The sequence below is a fragment of the Lepidochelys kempii genome, chromosome 18 (genome assembly GCF_965140265.1).
Source record: "Lepidochelys kempii isolate rLepKem1 chromosome 18, rLepKem1.hap2, whole genome shotgun sequence".
NCBI lineage: Eukaryota > Metazoa > Chordata > Testudines > Cheloniidae > Lepidochelys > Lepidochelys kempii.
The window spans coordinates 16515558-16535905 of record NC_133273.1 but is presented as its reverse complement, the minus strand read 5'-3'; the positions used below and the strand labels follow the sequence as shown (position 1 = coordinate 16535905).

Here is a 20348-nt window from a genome sequence, read left to right as displayed (position 1 = left end):
ATTAGGAAGCCAGCAAAGAGGTTTGTAGTGGGCAGGGATAACATCTGAATGGCATGGGGGGTTGCCCTTGGGGTGGGGGAAGTGTCTTGGCTGAAGCAGTTGGGGTTAATGCTATCGAAATTCAAAGCATCTCCTACCTGCGGATCTCAGAGCACTTTGCAAGCATTAATGCAGGTGGGAAAGCGTTCTAAAGACAGCCCAGCTTTGGTGTGACTCAGGACCGCTAGTTTTCCCATCACTTTGGGCTGCAACCCAACAAGCCATAGCCAAAAAAGATCCCCAAAACATAACCAAGAGAGAGGCGACCCTGTCGTGCAAACTAGCGCATGCTCCCCAGAAACCTGCTAGCATGGATGCAGGAGAGATCAAAATAAGCCCTTTGACCTGCTGCTTTATGTATTTATTTCCCATGCCACATTTTATTTCTTTGGCCTCCTCAGTTCAATTTGTGCATAATGATGGGAAAAGTGAAAGAAGCAGTTTGCTGGCCCAGCCCTGGAAAGCAGTATGTTACGGCAGTCGATCAACAGTTCTTTCAGTTTTATTATTATTTACTTTATTTTAGAGCAAAGGACGTTGGCCGGTTTCACGTTAAGTCACTTTTCACGCTTCCCCAGGCAGTGTTTGCTGGGGAACGAGGCTGCCTGGCAGCTGTTAAGAATAATTTCTGCAGCTTCTGTCATCATTGGTTTTTCAGAGCTGTGGGGCCAGCGGTCACCTAAGAAGTTAGCACTTTCCCCACAGTGCTATCGGAGAGACCGCAGATAATTGAATAGGGAAAGGCCCATCGTGATGCTGGGCATTCCAGAGTAACTGGAAGAGCAAGGCCCCAAGGGGCTCGGCCCTTCACAAAACACACAGTAATAGGCAATCTCTGCCCCATGTGTCTTGTAAATAGATGAGATGGACAAAGCATAAGGAAGAAGGAAGGATAGTTCTCTCCCTCCCCCGTTTTTTAAACATATTGGGAATTGAGGCCCAGAAGATTAAGGGATTTGTCCAAGGTCACAAAGGGATCCTGTGTGGCAAAGTCAGGGATTTTTCCCAGATCTCCTGAGTGCCAGTCCAGTGTTGGAAGCACATGACCACACTTCCTCAACTGCATGGCAAAAGTAATCGGACAGCAAAGAGATCTCGCTGGGTGTGTGCGTGCACACAGTGATTTCCCCTAAAACTTGTTCATTGCTTTAGACCAGCGGTTCCCAGACTCGTTCCACCGCTTGTGCAGGGAAAGCCCCTGGTGGGCCAGGCCGGTTTGTTTACCTGCCGCGTCCGCAGGTTTGGCTGATTGTGACTCCCGGTGGCTGCAGTTCGCTGCTCCAGGCCAATGGGAGCTGCTGGAAGTGGCGGCCAGCACGTTCCTCGGCCTGCGCTGCTTCCAGCAGCTCCCTTTGGCCTGGAGCAGCGAACTGGGGCCACCGGGAGCCGCAATCGGCCAAACCTGCGGACGCGGCAGGTAAACAAACCGGCCCGGCCCACCAGGGGCTTTCCCTGCACAAGCGGCGGAACAAGTTTGGGAACCGCTGCTTTCGACAGCTAAAGTATTTGTAGTTGTCTATTCTGTACCTGAAGAACAAGGGAATAACACAACTGTCTGTATTTAATTTAGATACAGCTGGCCAAGTTCTAAGGCACATCATAAAATACATCCTACTGTAGCAGGTTTATAAAGATCTTCTGGGCTTTAAGCAGACAGCACCTGATCATGACGTTCTCATTGTATTTCCCCAGAGACAAAAATAACAGACAGACAACCTCCCGCTCACCTTTGGAAGCTGAAGTCCTGATGTCAAATGCCAGAACGGTGATCAGTCTGGGCACATTCAGTGTATTGAGGATCTAGCGTGCCCTCGCTGGGGAGGTGTGCGTGGGCATGTGTGAGTCAAACACAATCCCCCCAGGCAATCAGCCACTGGAGATGAGTCAATCTGTTCCACACGTGTCAGTCACCCTGGGGCTGGTGGGGAAACCAAGGTAAACAAAGCAATGCTTGAAAAAGCCAGCTGTGTACAACGGTTGGCAATGGCTGGGTTGGGTTAAAATCTTCCTGGCTTGTTTTCCTCTCAAAAGTCTTCATCAGATAAAGGCTTAGAATATTTGAAGGTTTACTTTCCTTCAAAGATGGCAAAAGAGCCAGAGCCTCACCTGGTGTAAGCTGATGTTGCTCTATTGTCTTCAGTAAAGAGATACCAATTTACACCTGCCAATGATCTGGCCCTGAGCTAAGCAGCATCTGTTGCTTGGGTATTTCAGGGGATGCATCGTGGTGGGCACCGGCACTAAGTTATTCATTTTGTTCCCACTTCAGCAAAGCTCTTATACACGGGCTTAAGCCATTCGGAGTTTTTTAAATTGACTAAAAATTACAATCCGACCTAAATACCTTTAATAAGCATCTCTGCTTTGTCTAAGATACACACTGGCTGCTCCCCGACATGGCTGATGTCTGAAAAGTACTATGGACACAAACATTATACACAAATCTCTGGCTGCTATTGTTCATGGCTCCTACTGCATAGTTCGGATGCCCCAAGGCAGGAGAGGAGTTGTATATCTGTTGAGTGGCTTATCTGTTCAGTTCTCCTTCCTCCATGTCAGGTCTCCTGCTTTTAGTGTCATCTGTACATTCGACATCAGCAAAATCTCAAGTTAAACCTTAAAAAAAAAAAAAATTCTCGCAGGTTGACTTTAGGAGCTGTATATTAGGCCAGATAAAAAGCACCTACGAAAGAATGAGGTAACTCCAGGTTTAACCCAAAAAACAATTAAACCCCACATTTCTTATTCCTAAAATCCACCCTTCTGGCCTTAGAGACATATAGAATTTAACAAGGATGAGGGAAGGGGTTGATTTTCAAAGGCACAAATTGAGTTAGGTGCCCAATTCCTACTGAAAGTCACTGGGCTTTAGCCAGCTCATGTGCCCCCAAACTGAGAAGACACTATAGCACTTCACAGCAGTTCGTGCAAAACCCTATAATGCTTGATGGAGAATGAGATTCTTTCAAAAGGATTATTTTGAGCTATCCTATAGAATTATCTAGCAAGCATATGCATTTTATAGGACAGTTCAGTGAACCTACGGAGAGCTTATCATGCTCCGTTAACTTCTAGCAGGGCACGTCCATTAAAACAAAACCACTTTTTCAGCCAGGATCAAGGCGGGTGAATCCCATCTCTCACTGGAAGTCTGGGGACAGCCCCTTTCTTTCTACAGATCCAACATGATTTCAAGTAATTTGTCCTGAATGAAGAATCAGGAGAAAAATAATTCCCCTTCCTAAAATTGCTGGACTTGCTAACACAGAGAATATTTGTTTCATAAAGTCTATTATCCTCTGTGGTGGAATTGTAAGCCAAGACGTATTTAACATGAACTACTTAAAACTAGACTAGACCAGACTCGACAAAGCACTGGACAAACATACTAGAGAGGGGACAGGCTTGCACAGACACAGTGGAGAAGATAAGCAAATCGGTGTTTCCCATAATCTGATTCTATAAACAGCAAACTACTACATACAGTAAATGAGCAGGTATTGCTGTAACCCTATTTCTCACCAATGACCTTCCAACCTGCTTTGTCTGTCAAAAGAGAAACCGCCCCCTAGTGGAAATGTACTTGCAGTCAATGGAATGATTCACTTATAATTGGGAAAGCCAGGTGATACAGGTAAGTCACCTCCAGACAGGAAGGTATAAAAGACACCTGAATAACAGAGGCAGGACACTCACACATAACACTGGGAGCAGCTGGAGATCATTCACCCTACCAGATCAACCTCACCTGGAAGCTTATCCACAAACTAGCAGGAGACTTGGATATCAAAAGACAAGCAGAGACGACTTATGAATAAAAAGAGCTGAGACTAAACATATCCTCTGAGGAGGACAGACATCAGGGATAGAAATCAAGAGACATAACATGCTTTTCACCTGCTAAACTGCACTCCGTACAGGTAATTATAGACTTTAATCTCAGTTATATAGTTCTTAACTCTGCATTCGGTTGCTTGGAGCTGGGGAATTGGATTACACAGCATTAGTGGCCACTGTGTTTTCTTTGTCTTAGTTTTATGGTCAAGAAGGAAATTTAAGAGCTTTGCTTGGAAGTAAAACTACTTAATGCTTTGTGCAACAGCCTGAAATAGGCGAGTGATTTTGAATTTGATGAGTTACTGTGTCTTTTTTCATGGTTCACTTATTTACTGAAGTGGAAAAGGCTTGTGGAAAACTTTGAATGACATTCTGGGGCAAATCGGCATTGCTTTGTTAAAGCATGTGGGGTGATGCCAGTTTAATTAACTACCAGGAGTGTCCAGGTTTTTACTGATTCTGCAATGACTTAAGAGCACTAGTAAAAATTCTTTACCAAACTTTTTAGGCTTCAGGCCATATTAAGTCATGCAGAACTCAGCGATTTCATCGCTGAGGCTGGTGCAAACATCCTTCTTCATCGTCTGTCCATGTGGGTTCTCAATCCTTGTGCCCCAAATGCTGAAAGTTAAACTCAGGTGAAATGGCCGTGTTTTACTGGATGGAGTTTTGAGAAACCGCAAAGTGCGTGTGATTTTGATTAAAAGCTAGGAAATCTGCCTCAAGTTCTCTCCAAACTGGGCCCGGGTTTGTGAACGGTTTGAAAAGGGTTGTGATGGAACTAGAAACCAGGCCAGCTTCAAGTTCCGTTGCCCCCCCGCAAAAAAAAAAATTAAAATGATGCTAGGATTTGCTGAAGAGCCTTGGCAGATGTTAACAAGGGCCACCAGGTGACCTGTCGAATCAAGGATTTACTAGGTAACCCTACAATTAAAAAGTGGTGGTGCACACAGGTGGGGGTGGGGGTGGGAGAGCGAAAGGGTGCTGCCACTGATGAGCTAAATTATCCTCATTAAATGACCAGGTTGTGTCTCCTAGATGTATAATCTGGATACCTAAAATTAAGTCTCGCAAGACTAGCTGTAATAGAGCAGTACTTTATTTCCGGCATGATGGGGAGAGGGAAACATGCACATGCTTACTTATGTACATGGAGGAACAAGGCAGGATTTTAATACCTTAAAGTTAGCTCCTGAGTCACTCTTGGGGTAATTCACCAGCCTCGGGCAAGGATCTCCTCATCTTAAGCAATGCAAGAGGCTATCAGGGTTGTGCTATGAACACCCCTGGCATGTCATCCATATGCCACCTGGTTTTCAAAGCCAAGCAAACAGGCTCGCCCAGTTCAGCGCATAGTCAGAAATGAATGCTCCCCCGGCATTCATGCGGGAATCCTCCAATTAAATGTCTACGCTCCAGGACAAACTTTTAAATGCCCCATAAGACAGGATAGCTAGCTGCCATGTTGTCATGGAGAAAATAGCCTCCAACAGGGAGGCCAGGTTTACGCACACAAACTGGAGTGACTCCGTCGGAGGTGGGGAATTAACTCGCTGCCAGGGTGGCAACATTAGCCCTCTCTACCAGAACTCCCACTTGCTCTCAGATGTCCTTGGGGCCAGAAAGCACTGTGCACCACGTAGCTACAGGCAGGCTGGTACTTTCAGTCAGAGTGGATGAGAACACAGAAGCAGCTTCCTTATGAGGTAGCAATAGGACAACAAGGAAATAGCTCAGGGGGAAATTCTCCCCACACGGGATCCTGAGGGAATTTCCTTAGGCAACTTTTTTGCCATGTCACGGTTACAAGGCAGGTAAGATTTCCCGCCCCCCGTTGGGGTCGAGAGAGCAGAGGACAGACCTGATCTTGCAAAGTGCCTGGGTGCCCTCAACTCCCATGAGGGCATGCTGGAGAGGACACTCAGGCAAGCATGAAGGCACCCGGTTGGTGGTGCTGACCGTCAGCTGGAGGGGGATGTTTTATTAGCCCATGGGGGCACTGTATCAATGAATACAATTTATCTATTTATCTTAGGCTTTTGCACGGGTGCCTGCCACCGTAATACCTGAGCGCCTCCCAGGCTAATAGATTGGCATAGCAAAGTCCCTAGTTGACTTCATGGAGTCTTCTGCTCTTCTCCTCCCTTCTCAGATTATGGGAAGCGGCACTTGGGGTATGTGTTTTGGTTTCTGTTGGCAATGGGAGGTTTGTGGGGGAAGACAGCAGTCGTAAACTCTCTCCCCGTGGCTGTGGTGAAAAAGTTTTGGCCTGATGCTGGCTTAGCCTGTTGTCTGCTGGTGGCTTGTCTCTGTTCCAACACACACTTTTTCTGGATGAGGATTGCAGGCTTGGGGGAAGAGGTGTCTTATTTTCATATTTATCAACTGCAATTTCAGCTCTGTTAGAATTGCAGCTCTCAAGGGAGCCATGCCCACGCTTACACAGGACTAGTCTCTCTAAGGTCTTGGGGAAATGTAACAAAAATTAAAGTGTTCCACCCCCTTTATCTAGCTTCTGACACTACTTTGTCTGTCTCCTCAGGGTCGGTCATGTCGTGCTTCCCCCAAATGCGGCGCACCGAGACACCAGATTCCCCCACCAGCCCCGTTCCTGCCGCTCTGGATGAAATCCCCATTCCTATTAGCCCCATCATAGTCACCTCGCCCACCGACAGCAGAAAGCTCAGCTCCCCGACGTCCAGCCTTGCCTCCCCCAAACCGACCTCCCCCATCGAGTGCTCCATCTGCTTCAACACCTACGACAACAGCTTCAAGACACCCAAGCTGCTCCAGTGCTCGCATGTCTTCTGTCTGGAGTGCGTGGCCCGCTTGACCTCGGCCCTGCCCCAGCCCCGTGTCGAGGATCAGCTGCCGTGCCCCCTCTGCAGGCAGCTCACGGAGATTCCCCTTGAGGGCCCTCCGGCTCTCCAGACCAGCCAGGAGCTCCTGTCCACCCTGCCCCCCGAGTACCAACGGGAGAAAGTGGTGTGGATGGAAGGCAGCAAGCTGTGCTGCAGGCAGTCATCCCAGGACCCAGAAGATCCCGACGCATGCATCTGCCTTGACGTGGCCATGAGCAAGCCCAATCCCCCCATGACGCCGACAGAGGGCATGGCTGGGAGGCTGTCCCGCTGTGCCATGTGCGACGACTGGAAACGCATCGTCCTCCTCTCGGCCCTGGTCATCATTTTGCTGTGCATCATTCTGTGGCCGGTGCAGTGTGCCCTGAAAACTGGGAACCTCCGCTGCTTCCCAAGGACGGTTACTTTCAGCAGGCCAAACCCTGTTTCGTTTACAACCCCGCCAGTGCCTGGGACCAGCCCGCCCTCTCGCTAGCGCCTCACCCCACTGAGCTAGGTCAAGCTGCTGCCTACTGGATTTCACCAACATACCTCACTGCCAAGCTGTAGCAGCCCCTGTTCCCGGCCTACACACGGCTCCACCTCTGCACTGGGAATGTCACCTGAACCTACACGGTTAATCCAGCCCCTCGCTTTCACACAGCTCTGCCATGCAAAGGCGGGGGGTGGGTGGGAGAGAGAGAAGAGATTCGTGCATAGCCGTATATTGATCCACTGCTTCACCTAAATCTCTAGCCCTCCAAAACGCTGCACAGATAACGGAGCCTTGAAGACTTGCACAAGGGCACGTTTCTACAACTGCTGCTTCCTGGGAAAGGTGCACATGCCTCAAACTGCGGGGCTGTTGCTGTCAGGATACAGCTGTAAATGGGCTCGGCCCTTTCAACTCACTGATGGAAAGGAAGGGCTAATGGAAGGGTTGTTTTCTTGGAAACCGACAACGCTGAAAACGGGTCTGGATGGGATTATTTCTCAGGGAGAGAAATCCATCTGCCCTTGGAAAGAAGCATGCTAAAGCTGTCTGTATCTATAAAATGACAATATTTAATTTTATACAATGTGCTTTATTAAACATTTCAATTGTATATTGGTTAGTGTTAAACCTATTGCTGGGAGGTGTTATTTACCTGCCTCTGCTTGATATTTGGGTTAGTACTAGCTTTTTACTCTGCTCAGCAAAACAAGACTCAGCTCCGAGAAGACCCTGCTCTCCTGACCAGGCACTTGGGCTTTAAAGTTCTTAGTAATTTTTTTTGTGGAATTGCCCACAAATGAGGTTCTTAGAAAAATAGAAATTTCTGCATATTTTTGTTGCAAAGCCATCTCTGCTTAATATTCAGCTGGACCACTTTTTTTTAATTCAAAACCAAACAGGGGATGGGAGGGAGTAGTTTATTTCGCTAACATGCAAAAACCCTAGCCCTCTCAGGGGTTACCATTTCAGAGAGAATTTTGCACAGCTCAATTTAAAATGTAGTAGCCGACGTACAAGAGAAAAACTAGATCATTCTCCCAGACATCGCAAAAATGTCAGTCTAGCTCTGTAACTTTAATACCGTCACCTTTTAAAACCACTAGGGTACGATACAGGGCAGTTGCTCCAACTAGGTGTTTAATGGGATGACTTCTGCGTTGCTCAGACGTGAGGGGCTCAGTGAGCAATAAGCCATTGTTAGAGTAAAGGGACCTGATAATGCAGTTTAAGAGAATAATTTAACATAGCCAGCATTAGATGCAAGTGCTGTAATGGCATTTAGATGCTTTGTACATTTTACAGAGGTGTCACTGGCTGCAGAAGTTAACCCCATGACTTTGCTCCTTCTTCTAGGTGCTCTTTAGGGGTGTTAAGCTTAAAATCCAGATCAGATGCTAATTGCATTTCCACAAATTCTGCAACAATCCAGTACTCAGTGCCCGGCTGAATACAATAAGCCAAGATAGAGGCTCAGAAGTGCTCTAAAGTAATAAATGTTTACACTGATCATCAACTTGCAACTACACTCCCCCACCCTCAGTGGCCCTGCTGCAGTCTCTCTCTGGTCATATTATTGCAGCCATCTGAATGGAGGGAGAATGTTCATTTTGTGGGCTGGCCATCCTTTCCCTCTCTCCAGATGGAAAAACCAAAGCCAGATCCCCTGCTCATCTCTCCTCTGCCATCAAAGCTGTAAAGCGGGATTGGAATAGGATACCATGCTGCAGCCAGGGGTGGCACGGGAGCTTTCCCAGGCAGGATTTCAGCAGGGTCCTGGCTGCTGCAACAGATTCAATATGTTGACAATTTATAGCAAGCTTTAAAAGGCAGGTATTGTCCAGCCCAGTTCCCTTGCCACTGGACCCAGGGCTTTTAACGCAGTGTCAGTCAGAACCATTGGGGTTGCCAGGGACTCTTGGGTGATCTTGTCCATCCCCCCAGACTACCACTGAAGTCTCAGCAGTAGAGGCCAGATGACAAATGCCTGCATAGCATCAGAGGAGAAGGAATGTGACGGGGGCCAGCCGTCCTTCGTCACTGTACAAACATCTGACTGCCATATGCTCCCCATACTTCCCTCTCCAAACAATGGCCCAGGTGGAGCCTGTCAACCTGCCACAATCACATCCATTCCCACTGATTTACCTCATCGACTACAGTATCCACACATGTCCATCCCACGTGCAGCCCTTTAATACCCCTCACTTCCCCGCTTGCTGCCACATTTTACGCTGGAGGGTCGGGACAGCTTTGGGAGAACTGGTAATGGGCTACAGAGGCTCACGCTGAAGCTGCTGGTTCAGAGCTAGCCCAAAATTGTTTGGGCCACTTGAGAGGGACTCTGATCGGGGTCTAAGAGGAGCAGTTTTTTTGGGTAAGAGGCCTGGCACCCACTGGCATCATACCCCCCTTCAAATGCCCATCGGTCACTTTCACAAGCATTTCGAACTTAAATAGAAAAAAAAACCTTTAGAATAGTCAACATTTATTAAAAGTGCAATAAAAATAAACTGTTTTCTTGTCCCTGTGACAAACGACTGAAGACGCCGGCCGGTAAATACAGCCCCGTTCCATCGGTGTTCTCTTTGTTCAACCCCTGCAGTGCTGGGAGAGCAGCTACTCCAGCACTGCAAGCTAAAGCCACTGCCCAGCACATCCCTTAACCCACACAGCCAAGGAAGAACGTTTCTTTTTTCCATTATCAGCTGCCCAAGACAGGCTCTCCTGGTTTCGGCCCTGACATTCAGACCCTGGGCAATGTCACGTAGCAAGGAGTCCGGCAGAAAAGGAGGTTCTTTGGCAGAGCGGTTTGCAGGCCCAGGGCTGCAAGAGCAGGAAGTGCTGTCAGTGAAAATTGAGGTGCGCGAACAGAGCCGGAATATTAACATTCCAAAGCATGCTCTCTCTTTTCTTCTTCGCGGTGCTGTACAAATATTAATCATTGCCCACAGCTCCCCTATTTCGTATGCATAGCATTAGGCTCAGCAGACAAACATGGGGAAACTAACACAGGGCATCCAGCAAGACAGCAATAGAGTCAGGAAGAGAACTCAGCAGAACTCTAAGCCCTAATGTGCTGATGGTACATGGGATGTTGCCCTCTGGTTGCCGAGTGCACAGATAAGTTACCTCCCTACTGCTTTTACCACCAGCTACAGATCTCTTTTAGCTCCCGCGGCAGAGGCCTGTGTTGGTAGAGATGAGGGTTCTCACGCTGGCTCCTCACTCATGTGCGTGTCAGAAACTGTGCAGCATGGGGATTTTGCTACCAGACAGACAAGTCCACTGCTCCACACTGCTTCTCTGCATGCTGCAATAGCAAGGGTTGCTCCAGGGCCAGGAGCTAGGCGCTTTGGCAGATTGCATAAGTGCCCAAGCCTAGCACAGCAGAAAGGAGGTGCATTTTCTAAAGGAATGAGGGCATTTACACAGCGGCTATTTGCACTATACCTAGGTCCAGTCCACATGCCCAGTCCATCTCTTCCATGGCAGTGGAGTTAACCCAAGACTCAGTTTAAACACCTCTAGCTGAGACACGACCGACCTCATGAAGCCGTGAAGTGCAGCAACACCCCGGTGATTGTCCTGAGCAGACAAAGCTCCTAAACACGTTGTCATTTTAACTTTTTACAAAACCAATTTCTTTAAAAATTAAATTAATTTCTTTTAAACAAAAAAAAAAAAATTAAAACTGAGCTTTTACGCCCTACAAACATCCAGAGGCACTTGCGCATAAATATCGGCCTACGTGAAAAAGGGACCGGGAAAGGTCGCTCCTGTGAATAAGTTAGATTGAGGCGTGTTCCCGAGGCGAGGACTCTGCCCTACTCAGATGCTTTCGGCATTTTGGTTCCTCGCTGGATCCAAGGTGCTTGAAGGGGTGCGGAGGCGCAAGGGTCGAGGGAGGCAGCGATGACAGAACTTGGCAAGTGTGGACGTAAACACTGTAAATCCTAAGATCCAAAACGAGAGGAGAGAGGTGGTGTCAGCTATTATGTATAACGGAGTGGGACACACACAGGAGAAAGACGATGCTCCCAGTACCCATGTGTATGTCTCTCTCACTGCGGGATGCAATCAGAGGGGTGACTGCAGCTCAAGCAGACATACCTGCATTAGCCGGACTAAAACCAGCAATATAGATGTGGTGGCATGGCTTTCAGCAACACAAGTAGGGTTCTAGATGCCTGCGCTGAAGTCCATGTCTACTCACGCTGCAATCCCACCAGACTGCAGTGTAGACAAACCCTTAGAGTCTACACTAGGGAAACAACCTCAGTTCGCATTGTGGGTCTCAGTGTAAGGCAGTTTTCAAAAAATATATATTTTTTTAAGTCTTGCCCCATTTCTCCCCAGCCCATCACCAGCTGGGCACTGCCCAGGAGCTGCACAAACATTTTTAAGGTCTGTTAAACTGACTCAGAACATAGCTGGTTTTCCCTGGGTAGATGGGGCCATGCACTTCATGTCGTCGAACAGGGACTAGAGCCAACAGAACCCCGGTGGAGTTTAGTGCCAACCTCAGAGAATGAACGTACCTGTGCAGCCTCCATCCAGCTCCCCTTCCGGCCCATTTATCTCCCTGCATTATTCAACCCTGAAACCTTTGAGCTTTTGATGTTCAGGTTCTCGTAGACTGTGGCTGAGTCATCATCGTCGACCCTGGAAAGATACGCAAAGCCTTGCCATGAGTAACCTTCTTACTCTTCATTCCTTCCTCAGAGCAGGTTGCCTGGAGGTGCTTGAACAGAATTCCAAGCCTTCCCCCCGACAGCCTGGTAGACGGCAAGACCGGGAATTACCCCAATGCCCGTTTACACCCACACACTTCATGCCTGCCGTCCCTCAGACATTTAATGTACACACAAACTGGGCCCTGAACATTCATCCAAGATGCAAGCCTTTATATATGCATCCAACACTGGGATGCAATCGGAGTGAGAATATCACCCATACCTCCTATAGGTCTAAAGACAGGGCTGAGTGAAAACGATGGACTTTCTGGAGGGGGGAGGTGGATAGGAACCTGGATCCAGATCTATTTTTGCAAACCAACCTTTTTGTTCAGAATGGGTCCAACCAAAATCCCAGATCCAAGTAACCCCGAACTTCACTTGAAATCCAGCCCAGACTTTGTGAAACAATACGCGATACGCAACATTCAGGAAGGAGGGAATAGTTTTCTTTGGCTTTGTCCCACCTGTGATCCCTCCCTACCTTCACCTTGAGATTCATTTAGAGTTTCAGATTCAAACGCAGCCAAGAGCTCCAAGTGAAACTGCCAAGATTTTGAATATTTAGACAGGTGTCATCGGCCCAGCAGGGTCCATCTTGGATGAGTGAGTGGAGATACTCAAACCCTGCCCCTCCCATTCAGAAATTCCAAGGCCAGAAGGAACCACCGTGACCCTCTCGTCTGACCTTCTGCATAGCACAGGTCAGAGAACTGCCCCAAAGTCATTCCTTTTAAACTAGAAAATCTCTTTAAAAATGGTGGTTTTCAACCTGCAGTCCATGGACCCCTGGGAGTCCACAGACTATGTCTAAGATTTCCAAAGGGGTCGGCACCTGTGTTTGGAATTTTTTTTTAGGAGTCCGCAAATGAAAAAAAAAAAAGATCGAAAAACCACAGCTTTAAAACAAAAAAAAGTTACCAGTGGTGGGAAATCCATTGCTTATATGGGACACTCTCCCTGCTCATCACTCTCTTATCTAAAAGAAGAGAGATCAGTGTAGAACTTCTACTGTCCACAAAGGGCCTCAGCAGCACTGGATGAAGTGTATCCACCTAATGCTTTTTCACATGAAAAATGCAGACTCGGCAACCGGGAAACATTTGGCAAATTCCCATTGGTTTTGCCAAATTGCTTCGGTGGAAAAAGACTAAATAAATAAATGAAAATTGAAATGTTTCATTTGGACATTTTCCAAACAAATGGCCTTGGGTTTTTCAATTGGAACACCTAAGATTTTGTTTTTAAAATTCAACGTTAAAAAAATGCTTGAAATCCAGTGTTTTGGGTGCCCCCAAATTAATTTTTATTTTATTGTTCAGAGTTCCCAGTGAACTGAAAAGTGCATTATTCGCTCAGCCCTCTGCTTCTCCGGGCTCGGGCTCACCTCTCCCTGCAACTCATCCTGCCTACACGCCCGCTCTCTTTCTTGTGCTCTGTGCTATATTATTGCTACACTTCTCCCCTCCTTCCTCTCTCCCGCGGCTCATGGGACATTTCCAAGAAAAAGGGGCTTAAGTAATTGCCGACTGAACATCCCTATGGTAGCTGCAAAAATGGGATAGACCAGCAGGCCAGGGCCTTGCTATGTTTGATACATATTTACATGGCCAGTTATAGCCACTCTCTTCCCGCTAGTGTGCTTAAAAGCGGTCCCAGGTGGAAGGAAGCAGCTGCGTGAAAGATGGCGGCCACTGGGGGCTATGGTCATTCAGACCCATCTGCTCCCCGTCCAGTCAGTAATCTCCCTCCCTCCAAGCAAACTTACACAGAGACACGTGGTGGGGGCGGCTGCCCTTTGGCTCTGGCTTTATCCATAGGAGGGTGCCGGATATTCAGGTAGTCTCGCTCTTTCCTCTTATTCCTCTGAAAGAGAGAAAGCAAGGAGATGAAACTTCCACCAGAGGCAAGAATGGAGGCACTGTCTGCAGAGCAGATCTTCTGCCCTACAGGCAGGTAGCAAGAGGGGTGAGTTAGAGGTATGGAAGAGGTTTTCCCACAGAGACATTTCCACAGCACTGGGGAAGAGCCCAGCTTCCCAAGTCTGAGATGCTGAAGAGAAGAGCGGAGGTGAACACAGCTGGAAGGAGACATGATCCTGAGCCCCAGTCCCCTAGCCTCTCTTCGTAAGAGCATCACCTGGCATTTCCTCTTGCTACAGAGGAGGATGTGTTTGGAAACTACAGGGGCTACTCCAGGTGCACAGCAGACCCCAGACCTAACAGGGAGGGCTCGTGGTTCCATGGATGAGAGAACACTTGAGGCTCACAAAATCACTGTGTCTTTATAATAAGATTTCTCCCAATTTCACTATTAACCAGAGCTGGGCCCAAACCCATCCTCCCTGGGTTCACACCTGGGAGCTGGATTTGGATCCAAGTTCATTGCTGGGAACTGTGTCAATCCACACACAAGTTCAGCAGCTTGGAGAAGGCTAGGCTCTGACCTGGATTTCTAGCGCTTGCGTTCAGCGTGTCCAGGTCCAGGATTTGGAGTCATCCCATGACAGAGAGAAGCAGCTCCATTCAGATCTGCTGTTCTGACCGGGGAGGGTTGGTTCAGACCATATTCTGCCATTGAGCCAATTCCCACCGATAGGCCCAACATCACTGGGCATTCCAGCCATGCATCTTGGGCAGGAACAGGACCCACCTGCTCTTCTTCTAGTCTCTTCTGCTCGGTCTCAATGTACTGCTGAACAGCCATGTAAACGAACTTGTACTGCGCCTCTGTCTGCACCATGCCAGATCGCTGCCTGCGCACCATCTGGATGGTTTTGGGGATGTCGATGTCACAGTCCAAACCTGCTCCAGGGGGAGAAGCAAAGAATCAGGAATTGAGTGAGATTTCAGGGAGGTGGGGGGAGACAGTCCCTCCCTCTGCCCCGGATCACCAAACACAGACCCACCTCCTTGGAGCGGCTTGGATGCCATGAAATTAACCCTTCTGCAAGAGTCCGGTAGGGTTTAACAGGGAAGGACGACCTATCTGCAGGTGTCTGGAACTCTCCTGTAGAGCACGATGGAGAAGTCTATCCTTGCTATATTGCTCTGGAGGATGACTCGCAGAGCTTCTGGAAAGGAGATCCTTCTCCATTACCTCCTAGAGGCTGGTGGAATGATTTCTGGTGAGGCTGGTGGGCGTGAGCCACACCTTTCCATAAGGAAAGAGGGCTTTAAGAAGGCACTCTGGGCGAACTGGCCCCTCTGAAGCCAATGGCAGAACTCCCAGTGAGGCCAGGAGCTCACCCTCCATTTCAACCAGAGCTTGCTGGGGCCGTTTGGGCCAACTTGCCTGTTTCGGGAGGCAGTGGATTTCTTCCCCATGAGGCAGAGCGCTATTCCCCCTTTGCCTGCCAGCCCAGAAGTGGAAACTTTACATTCCAGTGGGGTAAGAGGCCTTTCCCCAGCCCTTTAGATATTTTCAGATCAAAGCCCATACCAAGAGACATACAGCCGAGCTGAGCCCATTGGCCAGAGATCTTCAAACTCATCGCACTTGTAGAGGGATTAGGTTAGACTATACTGCCATTCTGCAACCAAAGGGAACACCCTGGGGACAAGGGGGAAGCTAATCCCATGGGACAGATCAGTTGCCATACCTTGCCTGTGAATAGTATCAACCAGGATATCAATCACTATGATCGTGCCTGTGCGTCCTATTCCAGCGCTGGGGAGAGAAGACAAGGAGGGATCAGTGTGGGAAAAGCCAAAATGCCTCCCCAGACCCTACATAACTAGCCAGTTCAGTGCGCGCCCTTCATCGGCACATCAAGCCCATCGAAGCCGGTGTCTGGAATATTTGCTATGAAGACGTGCCAAAGCAGAGTCCTCAGAGAAGCATAGTCCAGTGGTCTGGGCAGAGACCTGGGAACTCAAACCTCCCCAGTTCTAATCCTGGCTCTGCCACAGACTGCCTCCATTTCTCCATCTGTAACAGCCCTAGAGAAGTGTTGGCAGTACACTAGGGGATGAGGGAGCCTCATTTCAAGGCCTCGACGCAACAGATTTCACCTCTGGTCATTCCTGGCTCACATGAGCAACAGCCCCCTCCATCCACACAGGGACATTTTCACCGGTGGCCACCGAGACAACCCCACCGGGTGCATACCTGCAGTGCACAACAATTGGCCCGGAGTCCGGAATGCTTCGCTGTGCTCGGTTGACTTGGTCCAGAAAGCTGAGAACCCCTCCTGGCTCGTTGGGGACCCCGTGGTCTGGCCAGCTGAAATACTGATAGTGCTTTACCTGTCTGGGGTGCTCCTCCTGCAGGACAGATAGCCCGGTCGCTTGGTTAGAACACCCCACATGCCACAGACAGTATGGTGCACGCACACACGCCCCCCCGGAAGAAGATGGTCCCTGCCCCACGGCGCTTACAATCCAAGTGTAAAATGAGAGAAAACTGATCGGTACAACCTAGAGATGGGGCAGAGAGACTATTCGGCTAGGATAGAGCCCATCTGCGTAGCCACCCAAGCGAATAGGAGGGTGCTCACAAATTCAAGGGATGGATGCTTTTCCTGGGGAGGTCAGGGAAGTTCTGCCCCCATGCCGATTGCACCAATCCTGGTTTGGGAAACTCTCTCGCGAAGCCAGCAGAACGCCAGTGCAAAGGCCCGGTAGGACAAGCAGCATTCCTGGCAATGCGTAGCTCCAAAAGCATGCACACAATCAGAACCCGACGGGTCTAAAGGGTAAACAAATGCAAGAGTTGCGACCACCGGGGCGATACCAGGAGGAACCACATCGATAAGAAATATTTCTACAACGGTGCAAAGCTACAGGCTGGCTGCCTCTCCCCCCGCCACGGCTCTCTGTGAGAGTCCTGCCCCAGCAAAAGGAGCAGGAGAAATGAGAGGCCTCTCACCCGATCTGTCCGCGTGATCTCCAGCTCCCGGAGGTAGTAGCCCTGCGCCTCGCGCTCGCTCACGATCCGCACGCAGATGTGGCCGTACTCCTTGGTGCAGTTCTTATCAGGCCAGTAGCGGAAACATTTATTCTGAAGGGACAGGGGAAAATGCCATTAAGGGGCTCTGCTCATCATTCAGGACCGGGGAGCTGGACGGGAATCCCCTTAGAGCTCAGCAAACTGAGCCTGCTGTACCGGGACCGCGAGAGCTTGTTGAACTCCATGCCGGTGGCTGGGTCAGCAGCAGCAGGGACATCTGGCTCTAAAAGCGTGAGCTGCTGCTGCTTGAACTCGAGGATCAAGTTCTCTGAGCCAAGGCTGCAGAATATTCCTCAACCTGGGCGTGTGACCCAGCCTCCGCTAGCAGGGGACAAAGCGCCACCCTGAGCAGGTGTGGGTTACACCGGCACTTCCATCGTACACAACTAACATTAAGGGGAATCCTCACCACAGATGAATAGCGCCTTCCCCACCCAGAAATCCCACTGACTGCAATGGGGTTCCTCGTGCAGTCAAACACGGAGCAGGGCCAAGTACTATCCCCACTTTACAAACGTGAAGGCAGGGAGATTCACGGCACCGATGGGATAAGTGACTTGCCCAAGGTCACACCATGAGGCAGTGGCTGAGCCAGGAAGAGACCCCAGAAGCACTGACCCCCACTCCACAACCCCTCCTGCAAGAAATCGACTGATGGTTCCTGCAAGGAGGCAGCGGCTTGCAGGAGGTTAAACAATCCAGAGTTTGATTGGGGTGGAGATCCCCACCCCCTAGCCACATTGCCCCCAGGGACCCTCCAGGGGAAGGTTTCTTTGGCCCGCAGGACAAATTCCTAAAGAAGGCTAGTCTTACAGAAGGTCCCTTTCCCCCTAGAGATCACACCTATTCTACCCCTGGCCACTCGCAGTCCTGTGTGCGCACAGCTCTGCCAATCCATTTCAGTCCTGACCTGCAGCACCCCCTGCTGTCCCATGTGCAGTTACATGGGTCACTCCATCACTCCGGAGCCATCCCAATGCACTATGCTGCTTGCCAACATCCCATTCTCTTCCATTAAAAACCCCTCCAATCCCCTATTTTTGTACTGTATTAAGGCCTTGCCTATACTAGAAAGGGTTTGCTGGTATAGCTGTTGACTAATATATGGTGGGCTAGCATATATCAGTCACAGTACCAATCTGTATTATCCGCACTGTACATAGATCAACACACATTAAGCACATAGTAGTTATATAGCCTGAACTGACCTATGCTGCTTATACAACTCTGCTCACTTATGCTAAATATCCCATAACACCTTGCATTTGCTGAAGCAAGCATTTGGCATAAGCAGATAGGAAACTTGTCAAAAATCAAGACACATTCGTTCTAGGTGTTGGTACAAGCTAGGGAAGTGCTTCCATGGACCAGTTTCTGAAATGCCAGGATCCAAAACAAAGGAAGGAAGGAAGGAACAGAACAACATAGGGAAGTGGGACAAATTTAGGGGTTGAAGTTTAGTGACGGTAAACCTGTGACTTGTAAAATCATCATATAAATAATACCAGCTGAAATGTGTAACTTTGGGATCACTCCTGCGTAAGGTGAATGGAACAACGCTGCACGAGGCAGCTTCCCGGAGACCGGCCCCGTACAGAACCTTTTCCTGTGCTAGATTATTATTGGCTTGTAGCAACAAACACGCTTGGTCTCTTGAATATATTTCATAAAACACACCAACGTGCAGTCAAGCAATTGACTAAACAATTTATCAACCAGCTATACTGGGAAAGTCTTCTAGTTCAGACACAGCTGATAGCAGCACAAGAGTGCTTTCGTTGTTATAGTTTCTACCACTTTCCTTAATAAAATAAGCTATTTTGGGAAAAGCACGTTGCCAATATGACTGGATCGGCACTAGAGCTTTTACTGTATACATTTTAAAACAAAATAAGACACAAAACAAGACAAAAAACCCACCGCCCTAAGTGGCATTGATATACCAGCAAAAGTTTCTAGTGTAGACACAGCCTTGGTAACCCCTCCTTAGCAGCGGAGCCAGTTCTGGTTAGCGGCCTTAGAGTCACGTTCTTCCCACAGCTCCCATTGGCTGGGAACAGAGGACCGCGGCCATTGGGCACTGGGGGGGGGGCGGTGCCTGCTGATGGTCAACGCCAGCAAAATGTCTCGCAGCCCACAATCAGATTACCCTGATCTGGTAATGGGCCGCAGGTTGCCCACCACTGCCGTAGCTGCACTAGACCTGCTTTTGACTATTGCCATTAGTTGGTCATCCTGAAGGCACCAGGTTGAGGCTCCACAAGTCAGAAGTTTTCCCCACCCAAAATTGTCTGGCCAACAGGAGGGATGAAATGCACCTGGCGGGCAAGAGGTTCCACAGACAATGACTGCCAACAACCTGCAAACCAAGTACCCACCCTGCCCCTCTCCACTTCCTTGGTCGTCATGACTATGACATGGGTATTTTCTTGGTACACCATGGCCCAGAAGTCGTTCACTGTCGTCTGCAGGCAGCCTTGGGTGGCAATGTAGACTTTGCAATGCTCCGAGCTTCTTCCATCTTCGGGTATGCTCTGGGTGTGGCAAGGAAATAGGAGTAAGGGACCAAGGACTGCCCCAGTGCAGCCCTGAGCTGCGAAGACAGGGGGAGTCCTACAGGACATGGCTGCCTGGCACTGCATGAGCTCTCCAGTCGAACATCTGCCACCTGATGCTAACAGGCTTTCCTCTAGGGATCAAGCTACAGCAGACCCCCCAGACACAGAAATTGTTCTGCTTGCAGTTTCTAGATACCCCCTCAACAGTGTTAATGAGGCACCCTCTGCCGGCTGTGACCTCTGTAGGGCCTTATTATCATTTGCTCAGTGCTAGATGCAGGTCACAAGACAGCTGCAGAAGTTCTGGTTGTATCAGACAGGAAAATAAGTGACCCCATCATGTGGCGAAGGCTAGGGGCTTAAACACCTGAGCTGTTCCTGGCTGGAAATCTCACTCCAAATTGGTTTCAGCTCCCAGGCGAAAATGAGTTTGACCCAGCAGACAACCTTGCGCAACACAGCCATGTTGGCAGCCCCCACCCAGGGAAAGCCGGGGTTGGGCATTGAGACTGGAGTCACTGTGCAGGGGCGGCCAGGACACGGCACCCACCAGCAATAAGGTCTGAAAGCACACACGCACTTCACAATAAAGCCAAGCTACCCTCCTTCCCGCCCCCCGGATGCATTGGAGCACTCCTGCTCTCTGCACCAAAGCCCGGCTGCTATTTCTGGCCACCCAGAACGACAGCGGGCCTGGGCGCTAATTATGTGGCTCTTGGATCTCCCTTGAGGCAACCTGACAAAGAGACAGTTCCATAGCTCCAGAGAGGAGCACAGGGCATTAGGCTTCTGAAGAAAGGGCTACTAAAAGCAGCAGCTCCTCTTGCCAGATACAGACTGGAAGAGTCTCTCTGGCTGCCGGGAGCAGCCCATAGGCGCCTCTTACCCTGCCAAA

The 20348-nt window shown here is 49.3% G+C and overlaps 2 protein-coding genes across 12 annotated transcripts in view; one reads left to right on the top strand and one right to left on the bottom strand.

Moving 5' to 3' along the window:
• The first annotated feature begins 1795 nt into the window (after positions 1-1795).
• On the top strand, positions 1796-7822 carry RNF223 (ring finger protein 223). Of its 3 annotated transcripts, none has more exons than XM_073316883.1 (3): positions 1796-1974; positions 5912-6050; positions 6419-7822. In XM_073316883.1, exons 2-3 carry the CDS (start codon positions 5996-5998, stop codon positions 7210-7212), a joined length of 849 nt encoding a protein of 282 aa, XP_073172984.1. In that variant the 5' UTR covers positions 1796-1974; positions 5912-5995; the 3' UTR covers positions 7213-7822. The 3 variants fall into 3 exon arrangements, with proteins under 3 accessions (XP_073172984.1, XP_073172983.1, XP_073172985.1); XM_073316882.1 differs by lacking the exon at positions 1796-1974 and adding an exon at positions 1997-3959; XM_073316884.1 differs by lacking the exons at positions 1796-1974; positions 5912-6050 and adding an exon at positions 2001-3959.
• A 1858-nt stretch (positions 7823-9680) lies between these two features.
• The window catches only part of LOC140900148 (tyrosine-protein phosphatase non-receptor type 11-like), an 83353-nt gene continuing 72685 nt past the window's right edge, over positions 9681-20348 (bottom strand). For 7 of the 9 annotated variants that reach the window (XM_073316876.1, XM_073316877.1, XM_073316881.1 and 4 more), the window contains 8 exons: positions 19274-19429; positions 16815-16946; positions 16056-16210; positions 15547-15614; positions 14598-14749; positions 13714-13811; positions 11751-11874; positions 9681-11165 (listed from right to left, as the gene is read on the bottom strand). In XM_073316876.1, coding sequence (XP_073172977.1) covers positions 11787-11874; positions 13714-13811; positions 14598-14749; positions 15547-15614; positions 16056-16210; positions 16815-16946; positions 19274-19429 — 849 coding nt within the window. In that variant the 3' untranslated portion in view covers positions 9681-11165; positions 11751-11786. Of the gene's footprint in view, positions 11166-11750; positions 11875-13713; positions 13812-14597; positions 14750-14853; positions 14955-15546; positions 15615-16055; positions 16211-16443; positions 16635-16814; positions 16947-19273; positions 19430-20348 lie in introns of those variants that run through there. The other 2 variants (XM_073316873.1, XM_073316880.1) reach the window with 2 other exon arrangements.

What these genes read in the sequence shown, in the direction of transcription:
- RNF223 (XM_073316883.1), top strand. Translation starts at nt 5,996, where the DNA reads ATGGAGTCTTCTGCTCTTCTCCTCCCTTCTCAGATTATGGGAAGCGGC. An exon ending in TATGGGAAGCGGCACTTGGG is followed by an intron (nt 6,051 to 6,418) that starts GTATGTGTTTTG and finishes CTGTCTCCTCAG; the next exon opens with GGTCGGTCATGTCGTGCTTC.